General features: G+C 34.2%; 1 protein-coding gene and 1 long non-coding RNA gene across 5 annotated transcripts in view; one reads left to right on the top strand and one right to left on the bottom strand.

The window, feature by feature from the left end:
* LOC124435410 (dynein axonemal intermediate chain 7-like) overlaps positions 1 to 26055 on the bottom strand; it is an 87819-nt gene that overhangs the window by 33776 nt on the left and 27988 nt on the right. For all 3 annotated transcript variants that reach the window (XM_046985347.1, XM_046985346.1, XM_046985348.1), the window contains 4 exons: positions 25681 to 25746; positions 25456 to 25559; positions 23368 to 23566; positions 2161 to 2311 (listed from right to left, as the gene is read on the bottom strand). In XM_046985347.1, coding sequence (XP_046841303.1) covers positions 2161 to 2311; positions 23368 to 23566; positions 25456 to 25559; positions 25681 to 25746 — 520 coding nt within the window. The remainder of the gene's footprint in view (positions 1 to 2160; positions 2312 to 23367; positions 23567 to 25455; positions 25560 to 25680; positions 25747 to 26055) is intronic.
* LOC124435414 lies at positions 1507 to 9315 on the top strand. 2 transcript variants are annotated; one of them, XR_006945028.1, is made up of 5 exons: positions 1507 to 2223; positions 3248 to 3304; positions 5168 to 5358; positions 5804 to 6167; positions 8843 to 9315. It is a non-coding gene; the product is annotated as an uncharacterized LOC124435414 (long non-coding RNA). The 2 variants fall into 2 exon arrangements; XR_006945027.1 differs by lacking the exon at positions 8843 to 9315 and having other exon boundaries at positions 1523 to 2223; positions 5804 to 7193.

Raw genomic sequence — 26055 nt, 5'->3', positions numbered from 1 at the left:
AAACTTTAATCGTAAAGAAATTAATTTAAATTGTGTAAAATAATTCTTGTAAATTATTTTGTAATTTGTTATTTTTTTACGAAGCCGGGATATGCTTTAACATATTGCCAATTCTTATCTTAAAAACATTAATGCATTTTTGTTCTGCCCATCGTTTTATTGGTAGCAAGTCGAGGTGAGGCAAAGCTCCGGAAGCTCAATAATATCTTCTGTCACAAGTGCGGATGCGTCCGTGGTGATTATAATTAGAGTTTTTATTCATTACAAATGCATTACTTACAGCACTGAATACAGACAACGGACAGTTTACGTTAGACATTTCGTAGACATCTAAGTTTCTTTACGAAGGCATTTTCAGCTACACAATAGCTGTAAGAATATATGTGCAGTTTACAACGACAGACAGCTGCCACTGTTGCAAATCAATTTTGTTTTGCATAGAAGCAACTTAGTTCCGTTACTAAAAAAGTCTAAATACGAACTTGTTAATTCTTCTACATTTGAACTTTTTGTGAGTAATATAACATTATTTCAAACTAGCAGTTGCTTTTAGAACTGAAAATTGGCAAAGTAAAGCAAGTATCGAGCAATTTTTTTTAATAGTCATGTGATCATCTTCAAATAAAACTATGTACATACTTTCATACTCTGAGTAGTTATTAATGCATTTACACAGCCCGAAAACTTTCTTTCCAGACTTTTAAAACGTTCTTCTAAATCAGCCTCGTTATCACGTTAAACAAATGACAAGCCAGAATCAAAGCCTTCTTAACACGTTTAGAGATTACGTTTGAAGCTGAAAATAATGATATTCTTAAAAGGATCACACGACGGTAAGTTTAAGCTCTGTCGCCTGCTTCTACTATAAATGCCCAACGAACGTGCAAAACTCAAGATTATAAATAAAGCCTTTGTAGTACCTACTCCATATTTGTATACATATAGACTGAAAAACGTACGTTTGTTATGAAAAACATACGTGTCCATGCAATGTTGAAAACAAAAGTATTTCCATGTAGGTAGGAAACGCGAAGAAGCTTTTCTTGTTTTTATTTATCTATTACACTACCACTTGCGTGTGAAACATAAAATGGCTAGTTTGATTCACAAAAAAAAACACAGCAAATTGAATAATTTCACACAAACACGATTCACGAAGGCCTTACTGTTCTTTATAAACAGGCATGACCACACGATAGCATAATATTAAAGCCATCAAGTTTATGCAAACCTATCATTGGCGTAAATCTAATACGCGCTAAACTTAATCGATTATCTGATGGTCCTAACTATTTTGCGTATTGTGACGTTAAGATAAAGCCAGCTTATTAATTAGCTTTATAATGCTCACTCATTGTCATTATATAGTTACTATCTAATTTTAGAAACATTACGTCATTTATTGTAAATAGCATTATGCCATAATTATAAAAAGGACATTACGTCATACTTTATAATTAGCTTCCAGACAATATATAAGCAGTTGACAGCTAGAGCGAAGAGGATTATTGAAGAGCATCGTGTAATACGAACGCAAACGAACACTCGTAATATTCGGCTATTTGTTGTTGGACGTATCGTCGTAAGTTATGCGGACGGAGAGGAGTTAAAGATATTGTTTAAGAAGCAAAGCTATTTATTGTTGTCGTAGACAGATAAGTTTATACTATCCTGTTATTTCTTTCTAATAGCTTTCTTAAACTTAATAATAATATAAAAATAGTTGAAGTCTTCTGTTCTTTAATCTTTCTTGATATGGTGAACGTAACAGTATACATAGGATTTAGGAAATTTTATAGTTAAGATTTTATGTAATAACAGTGCTCAATGCATGTAAGCAGAGCATAAATATAGAGGTAGCGGAAAAATTCACAGAGCACAATTTTATAATGTTGTCAAATGTTCTCAATATGTGTTTGTTATTATTTTTGATTATTTGTTTGCGATGTTGTTCATAAAGCTCAACCTGAGTTTGCTTGTGTTATGGTTAAATACTTTTTTAAGTTTGTGGTCTGTGGGAAATGCTTGTCGATTAATGAAAGGAACTTGTAACCAATGTTTGTGTAGGCGTTGTTGTTGACATGGTTGTACCAAAGTATATCGTGTTGAAGCCTCTTTTCCCGTTTGATATAGTAGCAATTTTACTAATTATTTACATACCAAAATCAGAGTTTAAAGTTTTCTCCATCTTTACAGATTCCAAGACAGCTTCAATGGGGACAGGTATTTTCCCAGAACTACTATTAATATTTTTGCTCCTAGTTGTAAAGATTGCACCAGAGAGTTGAGACGCGCTACGTGCCTTGAAGCTCTAAATTTATACACAAAAAAAATTAGGTTTTACCAACGACTTTACCAATTTTGCTAGATTTTTAAGAAATATTTAACCGTGTTGGGTTTTTGAATTTCGGTGTGAAAACTTTAGAGCTACGTGCATGAAAAAGACATTTGTTTGATTGTTTCTCAATATGTGAAGAAAATAGAGAAAACTTTTCTTCACAACAAGATTTTTCACGAAAGGAAAATATTTGTAACATAAAACAATTGTAGTACAAAATAAAACAAATTCTGAAAAGGGACATCTCGTTTTCTTGATATTCAAGATAGTACAAGAGTTTGAAACAAAAGATGGTGTAATATTTCGTCTTTATTCAAAAGACATCATCAGACATAAAAGTTTGTACTTTTGTACTTATAAGTCTGATGATGTCTTTGGAATCAGATCATAAGTCGGATGATGTCTTTGGAATAAAGACGAAATATTACACCATCTTTTGTTTCAAACTCTTGTACTATCAAGAATATCAAGAAAACGAGATGTCCCTCTTTCTGAATTTGTTTTATTTTGAATTACTTGAAACAACTGTAGCAACATGCAAAAAATGAGACACACAAAACGTACTACAAATGGCAACGCAAAAAAGTGACGCACCGTGCATCATTCAACGGCAATTAAGTAGTTTTAAAATAACCAAAAACTGCTAAAAAGGTGTAGCTCTATCTCTTAGTGAAGTAGTAAACAAGGTACCGATATCTCCATAGCGTTGACTGTTTAAATACACATTTCACTCTTTCACAATAAGACGGTGTTCTCAATATTAAATAAGTTTTAGATTACACAAAAGTCAAACAGCCGGTAACAAACCCTAAAATACATGTACTACTTGTTTTAGACACAGCATTTACGGTAAAAACAGTGTGGGATTTTTTTGACAAAGAATACTAAAACATCAGCGTTCTCTTTTAGTACCCTTGATGGAGTTCCATCACAGACGCGCGCGTTTCTTGAGTTAAGCGTTAACAGGTTTGTAAAAGCAACTACAATAACATACATTTTAAATAAATGAGAAAATTTTCCTGTTTTATAATTTTATTTGTGTAAAACTGAAAACTACTGTCGTTTCTTTAAATATATAATAAGCATCGTGCTAATAAGGTCATATAGTGACTTCAGAATGACCAAAACAGAAGGATATTTAGATAAACCACGTAACACGTAACAACAGGTCTTACTCGAAAGTACTTCAAGATAAGAGGAGTGAACTCCGACATTGAAAAGAGACAAGAATCATTCATCTCTCTTGCAAAATCTACTTTCATTGTTTGTGTAAGATGTTTTTCAATCCTTACAGTTTTATGAAAGTCTTCGCTTTTCTGCTGATAGATTTACCTCCAATAAGCTTCCTAACCTCCTTCCGCCATGAGTATGATTTAATAATTTGTGCCTTGTGATTGAAGGTTTGTGCCATTTTAAATTATATTTTGCAAGGTCAAAGACATCGTATTTAAGCGCTTGATGCATGTCAGACTTTGTGCAATGAATGTGATGAAGTACATGCAAGGCGTGAATTGTTCTTCCGCACACAAAGGTCAAAGTTATTTGCATTTTTCACGGAACATCGGTTCGGTTAGAGTGGTGGAAGCAAGGGGTCTGGGAGTTGCTGTCAACAAAAAGAATGCATTGACATATTCTGGCGGTCAAAAATTCTACTTTGAAAATTATATTTAATCTTCATTACCTCTTGATTTCTATAAAAGGTTTAAAAAAACACAAACAAGAAAAAGAGCCACGTTAATTGATTAAGATATAAAGTTTTCGATTGAAAGAAAATCTATCGCGACTTATCAAATACATATTTCTTAATAACTATAAAGAAAATCATAAATCTTTACTCAAGTGTAAAGAAATTTTTCTTATATTTGAAAATTGATTTGAATGGATTTACTAAATTATACCAATCTAATTAAAAAACATTTTCCTTGACGCAGAAAAGACCATGCTCTTTTTATTCAGTGTATCTACGTTAGTATAAAGAAACGACTGTATAAAGAAACCGTAAGGTTTTGTTTTAAAAAACATATTTGAGGTATTTACCAATTAGACCACAGAATGGGCATTAGCCATTTTCTTTATTTCCTGCTTTTTTAAAAAAATAGAAAACTTTTCAAAGGGTTGCTACAATTTTTTGCTTCTTATCTCTTTTCATGAAATGAATTAGATACCGGTTGTGCAATTTAATAACTTTATAATTTCTGAAAAGCTGTTAAGTTAGCTTTAGAATGAAAGAGCACAAAATGTTCTAGACTCATTTGGTTTTATTGCCAAATTTCTAAGAGGCAAGCATATGGCAATGGTTGAAATCACCGAGAGCAACAGCTCGGAAGCGGAGATTGAGCTGAGGACATTTAATGAATACACACAGGAGCCTGTGGTGAACAATGCCTCCAATGAATTTCCAAACTCAAGTGAACATTTTTCTCCATCTATTCATTCCATCGCACTTCCATGTTGGTCTGTTAAGCAACAAAATTACTTTAATTTTGCATACCCATGGATTATATTTTCCAGTGGAAAACTTGGTTGTCGTTTTGTAGAAACGTTACCAATCTTGGATTGCATTTTTCCATTCAAAACGATACATTAGTTCATACAATACGTTGCTTCGAAAATGGAAATACCTTGTTTTTGAGGACATTAACATTTGTCAAAGTAATCGCTTGAATAAAATAAGAATTACACTACAAGTTTTAAATTTTAAGTTCAATTCAGTAATAAATTCCAATGCCTAAGGCTCAAAAATCTTCGCGGCTGTCTTGGTTTTTCAAAAAAATTTTTCATCAATTTTTTCATCTTATAAAGTAAACTAGGTTATGTTCCCCGTTTTAGACTTGGCTTTTGAAAATGAAAGGGGTATCTTTCGAGCCAGTGGTACATTCTTCTGAGGCAAAATGCCTGCTGAACACATAACAATAATTCAAAGGTTCAAAGCTGTCCATACGAATTCGTATCTTCCACGCTTCGGCCTGCACATTGTGTGACAGGAATCCGTGAAAAGACCGGTCTCAAAAAAAAGAAAGGTAGGGTTTTTGTCGGACTTGTTATAACAACAAAAATATTACAAAACCGTGCCATAACTCAACTTCTGAAATTTTTATGCAAGAAAACTATAGAGAAAACTATCAGATAAAACGATACACAATTTTGTAATACTGCATTTTCCAACATGAGATAGATTCTTATGAGCATTTTTGCATTTATTTTTTGTGCTGTGGCGACGTTGTTTATGAACTGGCGTTGGTAAATTTGGTAAATTATTGAGGGCAAAGACAAAGGTAAACGCTTGATGACAAACGGAAATATGTCGTTCTTTGCATCTAAAATGCAGCATGTGTTTTGAATTTATGGCAGAAAATAAATAACGCAGTATTGTAATCCACACATATTATGGCAAAACTTACTGGCTTATTCACTCAAAAGTTTGCTTCATTTATTTTCAAAATGACGTTCAATTTTATTTTTAAGGTATGCTACATTGCTGACACAGTTATCCATCGCTAGAGGGATGAAAATAAAAAGTAAAGGAAAGGCAAAAGGATATTGCGTGAGACCTGGGAGAACATCTCTGTGGTAGAAAAAATTCTTATCCGGTCCTGTAGTAGGTCATGAATGGAGAGAAGACTTCAAGATGTCACAATACAATTTCATGCAACTGTGCAACAAAATCAGAATCCCACTTCAAAAGAAAGTCACAAATATGCGTGTTCCTACATCTGTTGAGAAGCAAGTTGCTATGACTTTATACTATCTTGCTGATGAAGGAAGATTACGAAAAGTTGCAAATGCATTTGGCGTTTCCAGATCAACTGTATTGTTGGCTATTACAAGAGTATGTTTTGTAATTTCCACTGTATTAGGTCATGAGTACATCAGATTACCTTAAACAGAACATGATGTATTTAAAGCTGTCTCAAATTTTTATGAAAAACACGGCTTTCCACAATGTATTGGTGCTGTAGATGGCACTCATACCTTCATTAAACAACCAGCCAACAATGCAACTGATTTTATCAATAGGAAGGATAGATATTCTCTGAATGTGCAAGCTATTGCAGACTACAAGTATTGTTTTCTAGATGTTGTGGTCAAATGGCCAGGGAGTGTGCATGATTCAAGGACACTTTGTAACTCAAAAGTAAATGAGATGTTAAAAGAAGGTGCAATTCCCAGTTTGCAAAGAGCCTTGTTGCCAGGCACTGAACCTGTTGGAATTTGCATTCTTGGAGATCCAGCATATCCTATATTCCCTTATTTGATGAAGGAATTCCCTGGTGGGGGCAAGACTGCATAGGAATAATTTCTTGGGTGGCGACTTTGTTCAGCCAGAATGATTATTGAATGTGCCTTTGGACGCCTGAAGAGTAGATTTGGGTGTCTGAAGCGCGAAATGGACATAAACCCTGCTGATTTGCCAAATGTTATTTAAAGCTGTTTTGTCTTGCACAGTTATTGTGAAATGAATGTTGAGATAATAGCTAATGAAAGAGTGGACAATGCAATAGCTTATGACAGAGAACTTCAACCTGCAGCTTCAAGTGTACGGAACCAAGGATGTGAGGCTTCAGCAAAGGCAGTAAGAAACATTTTTGTGCATGCAGTATTTCGATTAGAGATTGTATCTAGAAACATTTTATACATTGAACAGACGTTAATGATACTAATATACTTGTACAAAGATGATTTAATTGTTTTCGTACATACAATAATCCCTTACTTTGGAATAAAACGACAAAAAAAAGGCAATTTAAAACTGTTTAAAATTATATAAGTACTTTGTATAAAAAGTATATTTATAACAATAGTTTTTGTGCAATATTTAAGCAATTACATTAGATTAAACAATGGCAACCCAAAACTAACAGATGTATGTTGAACTATACCTTTTAAAAGAATAGAAATCCTGGTTCTATGACTTTGAAAACGGTATAAAATTATCATTGGCATTACCATGGCTAGACTCGCCATTGTTATTAGTTGACATAGCAGCTTGTTGGTATCTCCATTGTTGAAAGTTTGGAAAGTTAAATTGATTTGGTTGCTGTTGAAGGGCTGCAAGCAATGCAAACCCATGACTTAGTGTATCATTAGGTGATGGAACTCCTTTGGCAAAAGCAGTCATGCTTTCTTGGTGCTTCTGTTCAGCTTTTTCCATTTGTTCCACAATCCTGTTCTTAAGACTTAAATCTTCCCTTGCCATGGCTATCATCTGTTTCTCAGCAGGTATTTTCTTATATAACTTTGAATTTTTCTTCTGTTGTACTTTCGAGATGAGATTCCTTCTAGCTTCACTTACTCTCCTTATTGCATCAGCATTTAAAATCTCTTGTTGAGCAGGATTGTCGAGTGTTTCACTGCTTACATCAGAAAACTGAAAATACAATGTATTTGATACTCCAGAAAGGGAGTCTTCGGAATCACGGACAGTTTCGGATGTGCTTGGTACGCTTTCTCGAGCATTCGAAATCGTTTTACTGCTGGGCTCCCACACCAAATACTAGCACATTCATCGTATAAAAAAGCTACAACTCTACCGCCTCCGCTGCGTCCTCCAGAATCAATTGCTTTTCGAAAACAAAGTTTAAATCTTTTGATTTTAGCTATTATTCGACTTTTGGTAAGAACGCTTGAAATCGTATCATTAACATGTGGAAATTCTCCTGAATTTTCTATGGGATAACGCTCAAAGAATCTCTCGCAAATTTCATCGTATTTCGATTTAACAGACTCCCAGTCTACACCTTCATTTTCTTTATTCACATTATACGCAGCAATCACATCAAGAAGAAGAGACATCTCCTCGTCCGACCAAGTAAAATTCTTTTCTTCTGAATCGGACGATTTTTTCCTTTTAGCAACGGTAGCCATTTTACTTTCATGCTATAAATGCACATGCGCGGTACTCGAAACTTTTATTTCTCTCATAAATGTACCAGTTCTGCGTACACAGAACGGATCCTTCACAAATTTAATCCGGAATAAAACTTATCCGGTACCTTGTAAACGCAGCCTAAGATCAAAGTTTCGGGTTGCTGTAATTTTAAATGTCGTGACAAGAATAGCATTGGCGTTCTAGAATTTTACCAAGTGAATATATTTGCACTTTACTCACTAAGTTTGAAAGTTGGTAGAGACTTTTCTTTTAGCTGGTGGACTAAAAACTTTGAGTTAAACTTATCAGTTAATTGCTCGAACTTAAAAATTTGATTATGGGAGAAGATTGTGTCAAAGGAGAAATTGCATTTAAACTAAAGCTGAATGTAGAGCCTGTTGTACACATGCAGCAAGGAAAACTCCAGTAAGCACAGAAGAAAAAAGTTAATACTGAAATAATTGCAATATATTAATCCTTTTATTATATATATATAATTGCAATGTATACGATTGACCATATTCTAGAGTATGGAAACTAGTTAATATTAGTACAAATATAAGGCCTTCAGAAAACTTCAGAGTACTTTGATAAGAAAGGCTATTATGAAATATATTTTATTTTTCAATCTATAGGAATCAAAATTTTGTTCAAGAAGTAATGAGATGTAACTCTACTAAATGGGTATGTGAGCACATGCCTAGATTGGCGACAAATATTAATAATACTCATAGAAGAGTTCAATTAGAAAAAACAATCAAAAATACGTGGAAAAAAACGACTTAAACAGCATCAAAACGTGTGACTGTTTGCGAGATCCTGAAGCACTTAGGTTAACATGAAAACGATGGTTCTCTGGCTTTGAATTGTAAGCTGACAGAAAAGGGTTGATCATTGCTGGAGATAAAACAGAGAAGACGAGCGTTATTACTACATTTGGCAAGAACAGGTGTACACGACAAATTTTTACGATTAGGCGAAGTCCAAAGAAATGCAGGTCGAAAGATCACTTTGAAAGAAATGTAAGGCTAGAAAAAAGGAAGTAGCCAAGAAACAACTGAAGATATCAACAAGTATAAAGAGCTGTGAACGCGGTCAATCCGCAAGAAGATTATCCAGTTTATGCATTTTTGTTGGAACAACCAAACCAGAAGAAATAAATATTACGAATGATGGATGTCAATTAAATATTATCAACGTCATCTCAGTTAAGGAAAACACTTTACGCGTATGTCTCACAAACACCACTGGAAATAATTAGAACACTTGAACGTCATATTTCTACCGGGCATCAGACAACTGAAGCCGAAGCTTGTGTTGATTCTGAGAAAGGAGAATCATTTCTTAGTCCACTGCAAAGATACAGCTATAAAGCTGTGATTTCTCAAAATGGGTATTGACGTTGCTTTAGTCAAGCTGGAATCGAAGGATGTAGGTGAAAGGATGCAGTTGAAACATCCAAAGGTCTTCAAAGGTGTTGGTAAGTTGAAAGATTATACAATACAACTTCATATTGACTCGGGGGTAAAACCAGTGGCTCAGCCAAACAGAAGAATACCATTTAGTCTGAGATCGAAAGTGGAAGAGAAAATTAAACAGCATACGGACTTAGATATTATTGCACCAGTGAAAGGTCCAACTTCGTGGGTTAACCCTATAATAATAGTTCCTAAATCGTGAAGGCAAATAAAACTGCGTGTTAATTGATATGCGCAGAGGAAATAAAGCTATTTGCGGGAAAGACAACCGATTCCCACCATTGATAAAATTATACAGAGTATGAGTGATAGTAGTGTATTTAGTAAGCTTATTTGAAATGGGGTTATCTCAGTTGGAGCTAAATACTGAATCAAGAGAAACTACGCCATTTTTCACCGACTGCGGCTTACACAGGTATATAAAGTACTATTTTTTGGTGTTAATTATGCATCACAACAATATCAACATATAATAGAGCGAGTGCTAGCGGGATTAGAACGTCAGGAAAAAAATATCTGATCATATTATAATACACGGGCGAAACAAAGAACATAATACGCGATTAGAAAATGGCGTAATAAGATAAAGAGATGGTAGTCTAACCCTTAACATCGAAAAATGTTAATACAGCACGAGTCGTTTGATCTTTGTGGGTATCATTTTATCTGGGAAAGGGTGTCAGCTTCTAAGTCGTCCAGACTGTGCAGAACCTATTAGAACAACTAGCCTCCCTAGAGGCACATGGAGAGATCTAGCCATTGACTTGCTAGGACCGTTACCCACAAGGGAATCTTTACTCGTCGAGGTTAGTTATTATAGTTGTTACTAGAAATTTACTGTTGTAAATTCAGCTATCACTAAGAATGTACTCTAAGCATGGTCTATCAGAAAGTCTTACATTGGATAATGGACCACAATTTATATCAACAGAACTTAAAGCTTACATAGAGTTTCAAAAAATTCGATATCAAAGAGCTACAGCAAAATGGTCCTAAGCAAACGGCGAAGTAGAGCAACAGAACCAAACACTGTCGAAGAGAATCCAGATAGCACAAGAAAAAAAAAACGAAAGAAGGAGCTGAATGTATATAAGGCATCTTATCGCAGTCTATCACATCCAACCACAGATATGAGCCCTGCAGAGTTATTGTTCAAATAAAAATGCTAACTCGTTTGCCAGGACTTTGGGAAATACATCATAGACAGGAGGTATAGTGATTACGAGTAAAAAAATAAAGGTAAAATTTACGCTGATAAAAGATGAAAGGCGAGTCATTCAGACATTTGTTTATGAGATAAAGTTTTTAGTACAGCAAGAAAAACGCAATAAATTTGCGACTAGATTTAATCCCATTCCTTTCACCGTTGTGAAGAAACATGGGAATAATTCAGTTTTTCAATCAGATGAAGGAGGACATTACACACATAATACATCACATAGTAAGAAATTCATAGAGAGCATACGCAATAGCGATGAACAAGAAACAGAGATTGAAAAAGAATAAATGGAAATACCTATTAGGACTAAAGCCATCGATATTCACTCAGCACATAAGACAAGATTCATAGAGAGTGATATCCCAGAACAAGAAGAAAAGGTAAGTAAAGAAATGTCGTCGGGAGGTGGGAAGAAAGTTCGTGGTGAGGGGAAACGTATGGTAGAACTGGCGAGTGACAGTCCTGATGAAAATGTGCCATTAAGACGTTCACAAGAATTAAAAGACAACCAGACCGTCTGAACTATGCATAATCATAGTAACAATAATTTCACAATAATTTTAAATTTCAATGGTAATATTTTTGTTCAAAGAATAATTAATCCATTAGAAGTTTATTAGATACTATTTACGCTTATTTTGTTAGAAAACATAGTTATAGCTAAGGATTATTTATTTGAAAAAGGAAGGGATGTAATGTATATGATCGACTACATTCTGGAGTATGGTAATTCGTTTATATTAGTATAAACATGCACAGTAAAATTCAAGGGGCAAAAATCACCCCAAATTGTGGTAATTTTTACTCTGTCAATAGGGTAAAGGAATGTGGGATAATAATTACCCCTATTTCTAGAGTAATTCAAAATCAAGGTATAACAATTCACCCCATACGGTATTAAAAAAGGCTAAAATAATTGCCCGGTTTTTGGTGTTCTGGGGTAATAATTACACCAAAAAATGGGAGAATTTCTTTACCTTGAAGATGGAGTAAACAGAATATGAGGTAAATCAAATTAGGGGGTAAAAATTACTACCAACCTCTGTGGCAATTTTTACCCCAGACGTCTTGGGTAAAACTACAATTGATAAAAAAAAATATGGCGGATTTTCAAGGAGTGAGCGTAGCGATGCATTCTTATAAATGAGTTAAAATTATCATTTTCAAGGTGCAGGTGTATAATATGCTACGATGAACTTTATAAGATAAAAACTAATTTTATGGAGAAGAAGAGGAACATATGTTCATGTCAAGTGGGAATAATACGCAGGCTTTCAGGTGAGCTTACACCGGAATTTTCATTAACTTGTATTAATACAACAATGACATAAAAAATTATGCACCGTTACACTAACAATGCACTTTGTACATGCTACATGCGTTATATATCTGTAGATGTCCACCGTTAAATATCTGTAGATATCCACGTTGACATTCATCATTAAAACTCAGGTATTCTGAACGGGAAACAGAAACAATACTCTCACGTAAATTGCTAACCGTTGATGGTTCAAGGAAAAGTTGTCACAGAAACTAAATACAAAGGCTAATTATTAAGTGCCGGCAATGAGATGATAACTATATGCAAATGTATTTTACTACAGAAATGTTCCTCCTCATTATGATCAACCTACAACACACAACCAGTTTTACATAAATTCCATGGTAGATATCCATTTTGATCTAAGAATTAGAGTTTCACATAAAATGTTATTCAGCTAGTTTACTTCATTGTACGTATATTTTTTTACTTTTTGCATATGAATATGTTGATTGAGTCATTACGTCCTTGGTAATTAATGCCGTTGGATGCACTTTTTTTGTTTTCATAATAGATCATGATGCACAAACTCAACAGCATTACATTTTGAACATAGCGTCTTGTCACAACAATAGTAATTTATGTATCAAGTTCATCAAAGTACATGGATTGTTTTTTGTTACATGTTTCAATTGTATACCATTTGTACTTATATAACTTATAATTTGGTATTTCAATTTGATATTTTTCGTATAAACTAAAAGCACACTTAGAATTAAAGGACACAAAAATGTTTCTAAACTCTGTTTATATAATAATTCTAATGGCTACGTTATTTAGGATGTGATGGTTGCTAATCTCCTCAGGCCCTGTTCACACGATACCGGATTCGTCTTGTACCGGATTCGCAGAGCAATCCGATACGAAAAATGCACTCTGTTCACACGATGCCGGATTCGTAAGACGATACATAAGTTTTTATATCGCCCCAGTACTTGTACGTGCAAGCGATAACGACGATGGTTACTAATTCAAATATTTCGTAAGAAAATGAGAATTTTTTTTGACAGATAGCTAAGTAGAGTTTTTTCTTAGGCGTATTAAGGTTTTTTACGAATGGGCGCAAGGACTGGAAGAATGTAAAGTCCATATACGACCGAATATATGTTGCCATTACAATAATACTAGAAAGAAGCTTTTCACACTGCGATAATATATTGTTAAAAGCTTAAACATGCCATGTTGAAGATATATTATATTTGCTGGCGGATTGTTGATTTAAAACATAGTTTGTATCGCAATGTTTGCTTTCATTTTTGAAAAATCGCACGGACTTCTTAGTTGCCAAAGTGGAACGTATCGGATTCGAGCGTTCACACGACAACGGAACGTATCGGATTGGTTTTCATACCACTTCCACAGCGGAGTCAAATCGCTCCGGAAAACGATACAAAGCGTATCGGATAGCAGCGGAGCCGTGTGAACGCAAGGCCTATCCGGTACGAAAAGTAATCCGGTATCAAACGAATCCGGTATCGTGTGAACAGGGCCTCAATGTTATTGTTGTCATATGGAACATAAATTCACTTCTTGGACCTTGGGATGATAAAACATCAACTGCTATTTCTTAACATTTTACTAACAAAATCCCGTGTCAGCTGTACAACATCTACATATCACAAACCAACATACACAGGACTTCTGATGAACTATTTTAGTTTCACATCACTTTCATACAAAACCGGACTTATACGCACACTAATCGACAGAGCATACAAACCTAAAGGGAACTCCACCCTGTATTGAAAGGGTTTTCTTATTATTCATCTTCAGATTAAAAAATACGATGAATTTACATTGATTTTCTATATATTTATCATACTATACTAAGAATTACATGTTAACTTTATTATATATACATTAACAAGATTTAGCAATAAAAGATTGTTTATGACGTTTGGTCCGGGATAAAATACTATAAGTTTTGCTTTACGAAACTCGTGCGAATTTTCTTTGGGACAAAGTACTAAAAATTTGCATGGATTATCAGGTTCCTCTATAATCCTTTTGATCTCTTGGGTACTTGCTAATTCACGCCTGCTTTTCAAAGAGGGCAAGTAGTTTTTATCTAGTTGTAAAATTTTTAAACTTCTTCTTTGTACACGTTTAATTTCTTGCTGTAAAAATGTGGAATTCATGCCCAGACTGCCGATGCATACTCTAATACTTGTCTTATTTTTGATTTATATGTTAATAATCCAACATCTGAAGGTAATTGAGACTTTCTACAAAGTCGAAGATGATATAGTCTTTTATTTGCCTTGCATGTAATTTGGTGTACATGCTCATTACATTTAAGATAATTTTGACATGTTACGCCGAGAAGTTTGAAATTATTAACTCTTTCTATTTCTTCTTCACCAATAAATATGAGTGGTGGTTCTTGTATTGAGTCCGTAAAGCATATCCACATATCCTTTGTTTTTTCAGATGCAGAGCCATTCTGTTATTATCAGCCCATTTTCGTAATTCGTCGATTACTTTTTGCATGGAACTGCATTCACCTCTTTCGAAAATGTGATCCTGAGTGCAATCATCCGCATATTTACATGTATTAGCATCTATTTCTTTAACACCCTCACATAATGTTGGTGTTAAATGTTCTATTTTTATGCAAAGGTTACTATATTTTGAAATTTTGACATCAGCTATTTTATTTTTGACAAAATCGCGTCTTTAAGTGCGCTATTTGAACTGTTTTGAGGTTTAGGAGCGTGGGCACAGAATGCGACAGCGGAAATTATTTTGACGTCATTACGTCAAACCCATTGAGTTCTATAATTACTCGAGCGGCTAAGTGGACTGGTACCTGACGCCAAAAAATGGCGGTCAACGGACCTATTTCCGCTGAAATGATCGCATTGCAGAAAAATTAGATTCTTGACCTCCCCCTGATGTCTATAGCTAATTATACAGCTTTTTTCAACAACAAAACGATATCTTTTTTTGGCATTTCTTTTAAAAAGCCAACACTTCAATCATTCAACTGTTGGATATCGTAGTGTCCACAAAATGGAACATGTCGCTTTCACAGGTGAGATATTTGTTTCGTTTGTTCATCAAAAATTGATAAGCAATTGAGCTTGAAGCTTGAGCGATAAAATCCGACTGATGTTTTTGCTGTTTTTGTTTTTAAATATCAACATACTTTTCCACTTATTTGTTAATGTGTGAAACCGTAAATCTGTTTGAAAAATAGTTTCTGCGCGAAAAAAAGATTCTGCTCTTTTTACTCAGTGGGCAGATACTATGACGAAACGATCACCCCCAAATAGAACCCATGAAGTAGAGCAGAGTTTGTTGTGATTAATTTGCTGACAACATGAGGAGATGATCGGAAAGCAAAATGCTTCTGGAATGTGCTGCAGTATCACTATTTCTTAGATCACTATATTAAGACAATTGGAAGATGCTATTGACCAGACAGAGTCTAACTGCAAAATGCTACGGCTGAATACAAACAAAGGTAAATGATTTATAGACTTCCCTGTCCAACAGTTATATGAACTTAGACTAATTCTATGGATGGAGATAATGGATTTAATAAAGATGCCTTGAATGCTTTGAAAGTAAAGATCAAGTACCAAATAAAGATAACAAAGTTATGTGTGTCTTGATGCTTAATACAATGTCATGAAAAAAGGTCATAAGTGTGCTGGTGTAAATATTGATACTGAGATTGATGATGACTTACTGCAACTGTACAATCCATGCAGTGTGTTTTGTATAACTAAATTGTAAAATCATGTCACATCTTTATCAAATTATTTTAGCAAAATGTTGTTTGAAAGTATTTTGAGCTCATTTACCTATAAAGTACAGAACGGACATTTGCTATTTGCTTTATTTTCTCCTTGATAATCCAGGGAAATGTTTTGACTTTTCAAACTTTTTCTTCAATTTTTTAATTCTTAGTTCATTTCATAAAATGAATGAAATACAGGCAGTGCAGTGTAATAACTCTATAATTTCTGAAAAGCTGTTAAGTTTCTAGCATTAAAGAACACAAAATGTGTTTAATTCATTTCGTTTTATTGCCTTATTTTTACATGTGTACATGCACTTCATCATTCTTGTATAAACAACACCAGATGTTGCATACTTAGAGGGAAAAATCCCATAGCAACTGGTATTAAATATGGGTGTAAAATTTATTATTGAGGTGAAAGCTGTCAATCAAATTCTGAACTCACATGGCTAATAGGAAACACATAAAAAAGAGAAAAAGAAGAGATTGAATACACAATTGTGTATTCATGTAATCAAATATTATGAACACTATTGTAATTTAAGTGTTTTAATTATTTGCATTTTGCCATTTCACAATCATTACAACGAAATCAAACATGGTACAACTTGACAAGTATTTGATGCAGTTCTTGTTCAGAAGACCACAAAAATCTCGAAGGCTTTCATGATTTTTATACAATATTTTTTTTATTATTCATTTTCAAAACGCGAGATGCATGTACAAAAACAAATCCTACAATTGTTGGGAAAAAGGTCATCACATGAAAGAAAGCAAAAAACTAATGAGAATAAATGAGCTAACCTATCTGTCGTGATATGCTGAGATAAAATATGATATATTTTCAATGATTTGCTCGATATCAAAGCGTGTACACTTTGATATCGAGCAAATCATTGAACGGCAGTTACGACACGCACATCTGCAGTCATATGTGGCCAACAAAGAGCTCGTTCGTCAATAGTTAAAAAAAGGCATCCGTCGTAGAAGCCGACAACTGGCAACCACAGTAGACTGGCTTTTATATAATTTATGTTTTTACAGTAATTTTTATCATAAAATGCTTGCAAAATATGCGAAAAACAAAGACACTTTTTCCTCACTCTTTCTCAAGAGGGGAGAGAGAAATTGTGAGATTTTCGAAAAAGCAGTCCATTTCTGTAAATCTCAGCGGTAATGGAACAAATGCTCCATTCTTTGGCGTCAGTCGTTAATTAAATCCGTGTTAGAGATAGCCCCTCCAGTTATTATAGAACTCAATGGTCAAACCGATTTGGAGTTGAGATTACAACAAAGTAAAATAATAACGCACAGCTTAGTACAAAAAACAAAACAATCGCTTATAATGGCTTTTTTGGAAGAACTTCGACCTAATTCACCAATCGATAGTGAAATGGAAGACAATCCAACAAACAATATTCAGCGATATCAGTTTGAGCCCGAATGGCCGGCTGATGAACACGAAGAAGCTCACCAGTTAGAAGACAACGAAGAACTAGAATTTGTGTATATTGAGGAGAAAACTCGACGCGACAATCTTGAAGGTGAGTAATAATTCATTCTAGACCATTGTTTCGATCTCGAATGAACGTTTTAAGGTTTCTGAAGTGACCACGTCCACACCAACATAATATTTCAGATTATAAAGTTTTTATTGTAAGATACAATCTTTATTGAAATTTAGGCATTTACTTTTTAAGATCTTTCCTTTTAACATATTCAGGTGTCAATGTGGTAACTGCCAAATAATTGAAAATAACGAGCAATGTTTATGCTGCAAAGAGATTTTCAATATTTGTGACGAAAATGTAAAGGCAGTAGAAACGAATGAGACCACCGAAGTCCCTTTGTGCATTACACAACATCCTGGTTTTGAGCCTGTTTGTCTTAACAGGTGGGTTTTACAAACAGTTTAGTACCAGTACAAGCAGCAATATGAGGTAGCATATGACGGGTCCGAAGACAAACTGTACCGCCATATTGCATATAGACAGTTGGCAAGATGGTGCTGGGGTATCTTGGGTAGAGAAGTAACAGTCGTCTTGCCCTCATGTGCAGTTACTCGCATCAGAGAAACATTTTTTCCACCTAGCCCTGCAGAGGAATTTCAATTTGAAGGCTTCCACTATGCTGATAAATGAAGTATTTTATTATGATATAGGTATATCTATTACAATTACTTTGTATGTCAATATTAAAGTAGCATAGCCAACCCATTTATAGGTCATGCTATGCACTTTATTAATATTAATTTATTACAAAAAAAAACAGATTTACAAAGAAACGAATAATTATGTTTTAAAATATATATGTGGCTTGGCTATTACACTTGTTATAATATAACTATAATTAATTGATGAACAGTTTGTGTAATGCAGTGGTGAAACTAGCTATAGAAAAAGTTTTTTGCTATGTTAATATTTAAGAATGAACATTTTTTAAGTAGTACAAAATTTGTCTTCACTGATTCAACTTCATATTATATGGCATGGCAAAACCTACTGCCATAGCTAACTTCACCACTGACATTTTATGCAAATCTTGAATGATGTTTCTTTACAAGTACGTCTTTCCAGGGTGGACATGATTTAGAAATGTTCTTTGGAAGATTCTCGCCATGATGTACAAGTTCAATCTCCTCAGTTTTGCATGCATTCACAACCTCGGCAAGGAGTTTATCAACGTACTGGTACTCTTTCTTTTCTTTTATTGCTTTTACAACCCATTGCTTCTTTGTTTTAGCAAAAATCATTTTGTAACTGTCTTGCCCTTTTTTTGTCCCTGACTTAATGACTGCTTTATCACGGTCAATATTATTGTTTCGATCTAATGCTGCTGAGTGCGGTCTACCATTCCAGGAAATGAAAAATGCTCTCGATTTGGGCAGTATTTCAGTAAAAGGGACTGGTAAACCTCCAACTCTCTTGTGTGACAAAAGTCAGATAGCTTCCGAAGGTCTTTTAGAAGCTTCTTGTCACATATCACCTTCTCTGCAGCAATGTATGCTTGTGATGTAGGAAATAACCACTTCTTCTGCTTTGTTTCTCTTTCTGTTAATTGTTGGTAGTCAACATTGATGGAAATATGTGTTCCTCCTCCAGAAATGCTAGTTGGAAATGTTTCCACCAATTCGTCTGTACTCTTGTTACAACTTGCAGAGCACCACCAAAGATGATTAGAAATTGACTTAATCCAATGGGTCAAGTCATCATTTTCTTTAATGATAGCCTTCTTAATTAGTTTTCTTGTGACAGATTTAGAAAAATGCCACACATCGTATTGGTGATCAATATGAGGGTGTTTGTTTTTCATAGCACTGGCAATCGAAATATGTCTATCTGTTGTTATTCGCTTAACAGGAACTATCTTTTCAACTTCAGACAGACATCTTTCGAATGCTTCTTTCTCCATAGCATTAGAAGAATTGACTTCAGTACTTTGCACAACATTAAAAGTTACTATCTTACCAGAGTCAGCCATCATTGTATAAGTACCATACTTGGCATTATGTCCTGGGCTATCGCATCGACCATCAACATTCACATTAAGACTACCAGACTTCTTAGATTCAGCAATAACAGCTGATTTCTCCTCTTTCCAAGCCTTGTCAACAACAGGAAAAGGATGCTGTTGAGACTGCTTTTGAAAGCTGCAAAAACTGGTTTTTCCAATAAATTCGAGATTCATGAAAGATGCAAATTGGCTGATCCTTTCATAAGTGTTTTCACTAAATAAAGTGGATGCAGCCAAAAGCAAATTTCCAACTGGGACATTCCTTATAAGTGGTTGAGATCTCCATGTTTTGTGATGACCATTTATATAAAAAAGATTAAATGATAGCAAACTACCTACAGTGTTTTCTTCACATTCAATTACTGTCTCTCCACAAGAAAGACACTTTGAAAGAAGACTAATAAGACAGGACTTGAAAACAAGAGGAAGAGTTTGCCACAGTGTGTACAAACGAAGCTGTCGTAAAAACAGCTATCGTCGTGTACACACATGGCATTGGACCTATGCCTGAGAGTGAAGAAAACGAGTGAGAGTCTGATCCATTGTAGCTATTGCTCATCGTCGACGTGCTTTCTGTATCAGACCATACAGTGCTATCCTTAAAATGTTCAATTTCACATGACGTCGTCTGTGTGCTATGATTTTTTGTTGAAATGAACTCAACCTTTAAACAAAGTTATCGTATTGCTAGATTTTTCACAAAAATCAAAACGACCGAAATGGAAAGTCCATACCTCTACTTATCATATTTGACACTTTTGTTTGAGTGATTCTTGACCTTACGTGTTTTTGCGGACGGATTATTATGGCTGCTTGGAATTTCACATTGCGCTTCTAAGGTACGTTAAGAAATTTTCTACAAAGAAAAGATCAAACGACATTAGTCTGAATTAGTTACCACTGTATATGTTTGTGTTTCGCTGTTTACATACGTTTTGAAATCTTTATCTTAGAAAAAATTTCCTTTGAGGTAAAACGCACAAACATTTCGAGCCGATGTCGACACATCGTGGTCGTCGCCTACAAGAAAGTCGTCATGTTCTGCAAGAACGTCGTCAATAATCTAAAATTATAAAATTGTCTTCAATTTGGAAATGCTATATAGCTTAGTTTTTGGTAAATGTAAACAAATATTGCTAACTATAGCTATAATATTCACCTCTTGCCTTCGTCTCTTCTCAAATGCAGTTCTAACATTTGTTGGCTGCTTCCTTTTAGATGCTACACTTGTGGGTTCCACAGAGTATTCAAAAATCGTGGGAACAGCATCCTTCTTAAGGCGAAGCCGTCTTGCTGTTCATCCTACTGATTGCATCGCCTCAAAATTTTGCACGAAGCACGAACTCTCGAAATGTTGCGAGCACAATTTTGAGCTCTTTGTTGGCTTCAAATTTTTGCGTCGGATTTTTTCAATCCAAATATCTCGCATGCGCTTGTTTTCGGGAAACGAAAAAAAGAAACCTTTTGCTGCGTTTGGTGGTTTTTGAAGAACCGTTTTTACAATTAAATGCGGCACAATAAACCATATTTTCAATGCTAAATTTTCGTGTTGTTAAAAAGTTACCAATATATTTTGAACGAAGCGCGCAATTGACCGCGTTTAGTTGATGTCAACTATTACGTCACAACGACCTTTTTCCAATCGGTAGCCGTCGTTAGCTCGTCGGGCATTTTCAATACGTTATCAGTAAAGCATCAACTTCAAACCTCCATATCTTCAAAAATATTTATCCTTTGAGTCTCAAACTTTGGTGAACTATTAGTTAGAGCTACACCTTTAAGTAAAGTACAAAAATAACAATCCGAATTTTATGTCGCATGTGTCCTTTAATAATGTTTTACACGATGTATTGTATTAAGATTACCAAAAAATGAAAAGCCAAAAAGTGCATGATTACACTAAATTAATCATTCTAATATAAAATATCAGTATCGATATTCTATTGACTCTGATGTAGGACATTGCATTAATCTTCTTTAAAAAATTGTGTAGCACATTTTTAGTAATCTGTAGAAATGTCATTAAATATGCCATAGGATATTCTATAATATGCTATAGAAGACTCCCCAATTTTTTTTAATTAAATAGAGGGTAAAAATTGCCGAGTTTGGTGGGTACCAGGGTGGCCTATTAGTTTCAAAATAATAAAATATACAGTATGTACATAGCAGACATAAAATGATCAAATTTAATTTGTACACACTTAAAATTTACAATTTGTATATGAAAAACGTAGGAACAAAACTTGTAAATAATGCACAAAACAGACTGGCGGTATATTTTGGAAGTCGTTAACTAACAACTAACTCTTGTATAAACTACAAATGTTCCTGAATCGTGATTTAGGCCTGTTTCAACGTCATCTATTACATGACCTGGGTGCATTGTAAACTAAAGAAAATTAGACAAAAATCCTCATCATCTTTTGCTTTCAATGCATTTGTGTCATGTAAAGTGTGACATATGAAACATTTGTAAAGGAAAGTTATTGTTTTTAGAAGAATTAGTTTTTAGTTGATTATTCACAAAATATACCTTCTTTAATTACACGTTTTGTTCATACATGTTTCATGTATAAAACAACAATGATGTTATGGTTGCTTAGTTGGCCACTTACTTTATATACAATGTACAATATATTGAGGGCAAGAATGTCTAGCTTTCTTGACATGACTTAAATAGCCCTTTTCTTTTTATTGTGCAGGGACAAAGGAAATTGGATAAGAAAGAATATTATGATCGAATAGCGCATTCTTTGAATGTAAGTGAAAATGTTCGATCAATAGCAGAATAAATAAAAAATCATTAGTTTCATTTGAAGCATTTAAATGATTAAGGAGCTTTAGCAAAGACTACGATTACGACTACGAGTACGAATTACGTCATTTTGGCGCGAAAACATTGTTGTGACAACTAAAACAGGTAGCCGTCATCAATCTGAGTACGATGTTTTGTAAAAAATTCGTTGTCGCTCCTACGATGTCTTTTTAAGCAAAGAAAGTAGGTATATTTCCTCATTCTGTAAGAAATTCGTTGACAGTACTATTTTCGAGCATCCAGGCTTTAATTTAGAACCTTTTTTGAGCGCAGATGTACATTAAAAAGGAAAATGTGACCTGCAAAACATTCATGTATTTCGTACGCAAAGTGAAAGGTAAACAAACAATAAAATAATATGTTCTGTTGTTTACAACTAAAACAAAATTTTGACGAAGCGACAACGACAACAAACTTCCTCGTGCCATTCTCTAACACGCTCAAACTTCGTACTCGTTGTCGTAGTCGTGCTCTTGCTAAAGCTCTCTATTGTCTTAGTTAAAGTGATTTAGAGTTAAAGGAAAATTAAATCTTAATATAATTGATAAAGCTGTAAAAAATCTGATAAAAATCGTAAAACATAAAAAGAGCACTGTTTCAAGACATCGAACATCCCTTGGAAAGTTTACATTATTAATGACTGACTGACTCGTGTGAATTTTAGCCACTACACTGCAAAATTTCCATAGAAACATTGCACTAAAAAGCGAACAAACGGTATGATTTGCTCTCACTGTAAGCCTCATACTAATGAAATTAGGTCTCGCTTACTCTATTACCAAGTCGTTTTCTTGAATTTTACTTTTGTTGTCCCTAACCAAGTAGCTAATTACAGAAAAACCACAAAAAATTTAGCCGTTGCAAACGAATGTGCAATGTTTAAAACAATTGTTGCAACAAGAAATGCACTTTTTAACATTGAAAAATATGTTCAATCAGAATGTAGATACGACATTTTTCATTAGTGAAAACAATTGTCTGTGTAATGCTCGTAAATTTTAGGTATATGATTTATCGTTTGGTTGCACATTAATTTCAATACTCGTATAATAAAATAGCATACCTCATCGATAGTAACTTCTACAACATGTTGATGGTCAACTGAAGTTTCAGGGATCTTTGGTGGTGGATTAAACAGGCGGGACCTCTCAGAAAAATAATCATAGTTGGTAAAGATACAACGAATAACGATATTTCCAATGGAAAGACACTTGGGAATCTCTAAAAGCAGGCCTTTTTTTTCAAACGACACCGTCTTTATCCTATTAGCAAAAAAATGCAAATGGTAAAAGTGGCTGTCCATATTACTTAATTTCGAAAGTTATAGCCCTCTTTCGATCCTGAAATTCCACAGTGCGACCACTTAAAATTATAAAATTTTTTATTAGCTATTTCCGACAATTTTACTGTAATGGCAATCAATGGAAATCGTAGTCACTACGGCACTAAATTAAAAAGAATACAAATTTGTCATCCTATTAGAAACTATGTGTTGAAAGCTATTACCTTGCAATTGGCCACGAAGTAACAAAATTGAGAACCAACTACGGTTTTTATTATTTAGCAGCCGATGTATCTAATGTGCTAATGTACTTTACAGAAAAGCTTGATAAACGGTCTGCAACCGTTTTAATTAAACTTTTGTGTTTGGTTCTCGGTAAAAAATTTACTACATATAAACTTTGCAAAAGAGTGTCCCTATCAGCAAATAATTTTATTAGAAACAATAAGTGCGCATGTTTTGCAGAAAGTTTTAAGGGAAATAGGAGGTTGAAATGGTTTCCGTGACAGTAAAGTTGTTGAAAATAAGGAAAAAATTCTAATAAATTAAGAATAGTGTGAAGTGTTTGATAGTGTGAAGTACTTGGAAATTAGCCTGCAAACAAGATTAAAACAGCTAACAAGGAACTGGAACATATAGGTTAAAATATGGCATACAATGCGCTCAAGCTAACAAGGCTTTAGAAAATTTGGCCAAGCGTACGTAAATGACGCATGGGCATCCAATCTGCACTGTTATTCCGTTCGGTACTTCTTTAAACCTTGTAATTTTGTGAAAGAAATTTTCAGTTTGCTCAAATCATTCCATTTTAATGGAAGTTCAAGCAAGGTGTCAGGAAGTCGTTTATTTGGTCCAAATATGTAGCAGCATGACCTTGCAAATTTAAGTTATCAGAATTATTAAAATTGATCAAAAGGCCGGTGCAAACAAACGAACGGAACAAAGAGACATTGGTTAAAGAACATAAATTAGGCTTTCAAAATGACACAGACTTACTCAAATCAAACGAGGATCGACATGCACAGTTAACAGCGATTATGACACAAAACATATCACAAATAAGCCTGCCTACATCCGAGCCCTTTTTATGGCAAACCGTAGTATTATTTTTCTAGATTTTCTGTCATTTTTATCGGTACTCTGATTATTGCGGCTGGAATGACGAGAAACGATTAAGAACTTTTTCCCTATTACTAGAAGACAACGCGGGTTTTTTGTCTTCAAAACAAGACACAACAAAATGTAAACATATAATGACTTTAGTGAAAGCACTTAAGACCATTTATACTACAATAAATCCTTTGCGACCTTCTTTAAACTCAATATTATTCATTACATTCGAGCTGGTGCAACCCTCGACCTTCGGTCTCGGGCTTGCACTGATCTGCTCTCGAGTTCTCCCAAAGTTGCCTCGGTTTGCATAAGCCTGTGCAAACACAGTAAACATCTTTTATTTCTTAAATAACACAATGATAATGCAAACAGTTCTCAATGTCTTGCCATGCATTAAATGTGACCAAATAAACAGAAAAAAAGTATATCAGCGAAATCTTGTTTAAGACTTGCAAGCGTTTCACAAACTGATTTGACTTGATTTGGCAGAGTTTGTTAAAAACTCTCCTGGTTTAATGCAAGGACATTTTCATATTTTTTTTGTGTCATGAGAATTTCTAGCTAGTAATTACCGGAAAAAGACGTGGCTAGGCCTCTGTTTTCTGTCAAAGCATAGAAAACGTTTTGGCTTCAACACAAATTAATATAGAAGCTTCTGCATTTATATTGCACAGTAAAAATTTATAGAATTTGATTTTGCAAAAAATATCAAGAAATTTTTACCATAAAGCAAAATTAAGTTAGTCAAAAACCTACCGAGGATTTCTTGATATATTTCCCCAGATGTTGAAACAAATAAAACGAGATGCTATTTCCAAGTGTATGTTTTGAGTATCAACGTCGATGTAATCATCCCCTGACTTGAAATAAGTAAAAATGACAAATACGTCGAATGAAAGTTTCTCCTGTAGGCTCCAAATGTTTTTTGATTACAAAACTTTTTAGGCTATAGTGCCGTGATACAAAACTGATAACCCTTACCTTAAGGACATGCATCGTTGCCTCATCTAGTTTGACGCCAATCAATAATTGAAGCTGCGTAATAGACTACCAAATTATACAGATAAAGTTAAATGAATCTGAAAGTGGATTTTGTATAAGTTTTCAATGCTTTAATTCAGTTGTTATAAATATGAATAAGCATAGCAAAAAGCATTGTTTCTGTTGAACACAGCTATGAATGGTAATCATTTCATTGGACTTCAGGCTTGGTTAATAAAGAAAGTGTTTCAACACGATTCAACGCAAATTTTGTAGGGTGACAAAATATTTACGAAAACTCAAAAAATTAAATATCCTATATAATGCAAGTCCAACCAACAAAAATTTTTAAGACAATGAAATCATAACAAGGTT

Source organism: Xenia sp. Carnegie-2017, unplaced genomic scaffold (genome assembly GCF_021976095.1).
Source record: "Xenia sp. Carnegie-2017 unplaced genomic scaffold, XeniaSp_v1 HiC_scaffold_14, whole genome shotgun sequence".
Lineage (NCBI taxonomy): Eukaryota > Metazoa > Cnidaria > Anthozoa > Malacalcyonacea > Xeniidae > Xenia > Xenia sp. Carnegie-2017.
The sequence above is the reverse complement of the archived record's forward strand: the minus strand, read 5'-3'. Positions and strand labels throughout refer to the sequence as shown.